At 42.6% G+C, this 4,906-nt stretch overlaps 1 protein-coding gene across 1 annotated transcript in view; it reads right to left on the bottom strand.

Moving 5' to 3' along the window:
* HMCN1 (hemicentin 1) overlaps positions 1-4,906 on the bottom strand; it is a gene marked incomplete at its 5' end in the record, with an annotated part of 164,443 nt that overhangs the window by 58,815 nt on the left and 100,722 nt on the right. The window contains 4 exons of the mRNA XM_031059162.1: positions 6-95; positions 722-883; positions 2,645-2,767; positions 4,811-4,906. Coding sequence (XP_030915022.1) covers positions 6-95; positions 722-883; positions 2,645-2,767; positions 4,811-4,906 — 471 coding nt within the window. The remainder of the gene's footprint in view (positions 1-5; positions 96-721; positions 884-2,644; positions 2,768-4,810) is intronic.

The raw sequence follows: 4,906 nt of genomic DNA, 5'->3' as shown, positions 1-4,906 counted from the left end.
AATGCCCTGAGCCTCGCACTCCAGGGATATTTCCCTTCCCTGGGTGACAATGACCTCTGACGGGTGGGGACCACTGTTGGATATAGTTGGTCGAGCTAGGGAAGAACAAGGGACACAGTGTAGGAGTCAACTGGAAGCTGTACTTCAGAATCTTCCCCTGCTGCTGAGTCAATTTTCCAGAGCAGCAGGGTCAGTAAAAACAAATCAGCTCCTTTCCCCCTCTCCCACAGCATAAAGTAAAAATGTTTTTTAAAATGTTAACTTACAGGCAATTTTTAAAATGCAAACAAGAGAAAAAATTAAATTTAAAAAAACTGTCCCCGCACAGTCCCTACAGATTTTTGAAGATTTTCTTCTCTGTGGCATTGTTTAAAAATACCTCTTTTTATTACCAACAAAAATATAGTAAAGTCTAAGGGAATTAAGAGAAAGCTAAGTTCATCCAGTTGTCATCACTACTGCAGCTTGGGGACAAGACTAAAGGAATTACATCAGTGGATTGTGCACTTTCAACAGGGACATGCAATGTCTTCGTCAAACTACAGGTCCAAATTGCCAAAATTTTAATGACACAACACTCTCCTTGAACTACCTCTAAATAGTCCTACAGCCAGCACTACATCTCTGGAGACCCTGCAGCTCAACATCACTGCCCGCCTCACACCCCCATAACATTACTGCACAACTGGTAAACCATGATCAGAGATTTCCTGGCACTTACTGTACACTTGCAGGCTGTACTCTTTGGTGGCACTCCCAGCCACATTTGAAGCAATACAGGTGTAAGATGCAGCATCAGATCTGTCAGCAACTGCAACCTGGAGCTGTCTGCCCCCAGACAGCACCCGCACCCTTCCTGATGGCTCCGGCACCACAGGAGAGCCTGCAAGACACCTTCTGTCACATAAAACCACACTAGTGGCCAGGAGCAAATCAAAGTCATGTGGTGTGAAGTCCACTGGCTCATTCAAAAGGATTGAGTTGTACATTTGCCCATTTTAGAAGTACTCCGTCAGAGTTTTTCCAGAGAGCAGGAACTTGGCACAAGCAGATCCTGAGGACTCTCTGTATTAACTACTCATTTCATGGCATACTCTGAGCTAAAGCACACTGACTCTCCCTCACATCCATGCAGTTTGGAACACCACTGAGCAGAAAGCTCAGCACTTTCAGTAAAAGGTGACTCATTTTTCAGTGTATAATTGTCTCACCCAGCACAGCCAATGCTCAGAAATATATAGTTTAGGTTTCACACTATCTATGTGCTATGTGTCACAGGCTTCTTCTCAGGAAAGGCGCAGCAGAAACGTGACAGCAAACTCCCACTGCATTCTCTGAGCAGATTCTTCAGTCTTGAAGACCTCAGGTTATCCATTTTCATCTTTCCAAACTGCAGGGAGACTTCCTGACAGAAGGAATGCACCTGCCATGGATACTTCTAACAAGCTGAATCTTCGTTTCCCTCTTGTGCATTTACAGTCCTCACTACAAACTGCACCAAACGTCAAACATGCTGAAAAATATACTCTTCCTCTCTAACTGCTTTTCTAGACTTTCTACCAGGTTTAAGTCTCCTTCCTGCCATTAAGTGTACACACATTAGCCTTGTAGTGCATTTACATGTCATACAAGGCCTTTCTGGCTTCCAAGAGACAGGGTTTAAAAAGAACTTCCTGTTCTCTGAAAATGTTATGCATTGAAAAAAGTGTTCTGTAATTAAAACCTGCTCTTTCCATGAGCCAAAATTAATTAAAGCAAGTACATACCATATTGAATTGTTCTGCTTAGAAAAACACAAATATAAGTAAGACTGATTATTAACACAAGAATTACCATACTGGGAAAGTAAATTATCTTATTTTGTCCTGTAGTCTCTCTCCAGCTAAAAGAAGGTGCTGAAAATAGCTGGCTTTGTCTGCCAACTCCTAAAGAGGTGTTTGGCAATGTAACTTTGACCCCTAAAACAAAAGGTGTGCGGACTATTCTTGAAAAAGATGGGAGGAGAGAAAGGGTTTGGTGAATCCCCAAAGCAATGACTACAACTACACACATCTTCACCACTTGGCTGGATGCCACGGCTGTAGACTTAAAACCAGCTCAGAGAATCTGTGTTATGCAGTGGATCACAGGGCAGAAACAACTTCACACAAAGGCACATCCTGGCCCTGACATCTGGGATCCACAAACAAGTCTTACAATCCCAGAATGGTTTGGGTTGGAAGGGACCTTAAAGATCATCTCATTCCAACTCTATGCCATGGGCCCAGACACCTTCCACTTGCTCAAAAGACATCTGCCCTGGTCTGGAACACTTCCAGGGATGTGGTACCATGCTGCTGCTGTTGCCCCACAGTAAATTAACATTTTAAGTGCTCCACAGATCATTTCTGTCAGCTGTTTAATCTCAGCACTACACTTCCCTTGCACCTTTAGAAACACCTAATCCAAGCAGAGGTGAGATAGAGAGAAGGGAATAATCTACTCCGGGATCCCATGTTCCTCAATGCCAGGATTATGTAGATATATCTGCACATTTGAACTCCTCAGAACACACCATCCAAAATGTATACAAGATGAAAACAAAACTCAGCGGATTAGAATTATCCTATTTGCTTTATAAAACAGACAATTGGCAGTTACCCACCATTCTTTTTCCAGGTGAGACTGGGTGGTGGGATGCCACTGGACTCACAGATGAGGCTAATCAAGCTCCCTTCATTGACTGTCAGCTGAGAGCTGTCATCCGAGCCAGAAATACTTGGTGACACTGCAAAGAGAAGCCAAGTAAGTGCAGTCTTTGAAACAACACATTATCAGCCAGCAGTAAACCCCAAATGACCCTCATGCAAATCTGTCCCATTCAGCTCTGCAGCAATGCCAGGATTGTCTCCTCAATGATAACCAGGCCCTGGGTAGGGAACAATACACTTGGAAATGATTGCGTCCATCCTTCTGGGCTCTGAGGGCTGCTGCATGCACAGGCTTTAATTTGGGCTGCCTTTAATGGACTTGACTAAACAAAGCTGGTTTGGGGAACTTTGCAAAGTGACTCCAACTCTAAGAGCCTGCCTCATTCACGGCCTCAGCTAATAAACCCACAGAGATCATCATCATCAGTGACTTTTAAAATTCAGCCTACATTTTTCCTTTGAATGTTTCCTGCATCAGCACACTGGCTGCCACATCCAAGGCTATGGATCCCACCCCTCTGATCACCCTCCTGCAACAGAAGGATCACTTTGCTTTACAGCTCTGTCACTCTAAACCAGCTGCAGACAAAAGGGACCACTGTTTTACTCTGATTCTCAAAGCCTTAAAAAGCTTTGGTTCAATCCCTAGGAAAGAGCTAACTGCCTCTTAGGAATCAGGAATGATTTTCATCAGATGAAAACAGAGCAGGTAGAGACCAAGAAAAAGCAGAGGAGAATGTAGGTTGAACTTGGCAAATAAAACCTCCCAGGTGAGCAACTTATGCAGCACTTTTTTAATGCATGTGACAATAGCCAGCTTCTCCTTCTGACACCTCCAGCCCTCCAGCAGCAACCAGATGTGTGGGGTTTGAAACGACAAGGGCCTTATGGTACTATCTGCTTTACCCTTTATTTATCCTGCTCCAGCCAGGACAAGCCTGTGCTGTTCTCTTCATTTAACTCACAGGCTGGCTCCTGGATCCACACTTAGCTCTCACAAATCCTCAGAAGGATACATTTCCTGGATTTAAAATGTCAAAATATAGCAAGGAGGATTTTGGATGCTAGCGCATAAATGAAAGCTATAATTCTAAACAATTATCCACAGATGGCTTTCACAGGCAGCCTGTGGTTTCTATCAAGCTTATCCCATCAAAGCTGCTAACTAGCAAAGAATTATCCCTCCATTCAAATCCTACTGGAATGGTCCTACTGCACAAAGGAACAAATCTAAATCCCTCTAGCAAAGGTCCTGTGTAAAAGTCTGTCAGAGAAAGAGGAGAGCAGAGGCTGACCAGCACAGTAAATGGCATTTGCTTCAGCATGGGAAAATGGTATGGTACTACAACACCTACCTCTAAGTCAAATGCCACGAATAGGTATTTTAATAATGTCAGACTTGAAATCTGAACTGAAAAATGTCATTTTAGTGTTACAAACCTTCATATGTAATTCTAGTCTTCTGACTCCAAAGCAAGAAATTGATTTATAACAGTAAAACAGGAACATTTCAGTTTGAACATGAGAAGAAAATGACAGCGCAGGAAACCCCCTCAAAAGCAATTATTAAAATAATGTTCTAAGCCACATTCATCATAGAGCCATAGAAAAAATTATTAAAGCTGGTTTTATGATTCAGCACTAATAAGTTTGTAAGGCAGCTTTTATTTATCGGAATTTCCAATGCTTCAGCATTTCAGTAAGTGGAAAGTTGGTATGTTACTTCAAATGGCATTAAAGCTATGGATCCAAATCCAGGTATTTATCACAGAATCATGATCACAGAATGGTGTGGGCTGGAAGGGACTTTAAAGATTATCTTGTTCCAACCCCCTGTCATGAGAAGGGATGCCACTCACTAGTTACAGTTCTAACTACTCTCATTCCTGCAAGCTCAATAAAGGCCTGTAGGGTAACTGGTGTTAATTTAGAACTAAATTAAAGCAATTTGAAAAGCGTGTGCTCTGTCTTGGGCCCATTCAACTACAGCAAATACAAGATATCCCTGTATGAGCCTCAGCAACTGAGTGTTGATGAACTACAGAGGATTTCAGCATCTCACATAATAATTCAGCTCTGAGCCTTGTTCCCATTTCTGGAATAAGCTTAATGAATCTTACCCCAAATATTGACATTATAGTTCTTCTCAGTTTTTCCAGCAACATTTGTCGCTTCACAAGTGTAGCGTCCAGTGTCCTGCACTTGAGCTCCATCAA

The sequence above is a fragment of the Geospiza fortis genome, unplaced genomic scaffold (assembly GCF_000277835.1).
Source record: "Geospiza fortis unplaced genomic scaffold, GeoFor_1.0 scaffold229, whole genome shotgun sequence".
NCBI classification, from domain to species: domain Eukaryota; kingdom Metazoa; phylum Chordata; class Aves; order Passeriformes; family Thraupidae; genus Geospiza; species Geospiza fortis.
This window is presented reverse-complemented; position numbering and strand designations above follow the sequence as displayed.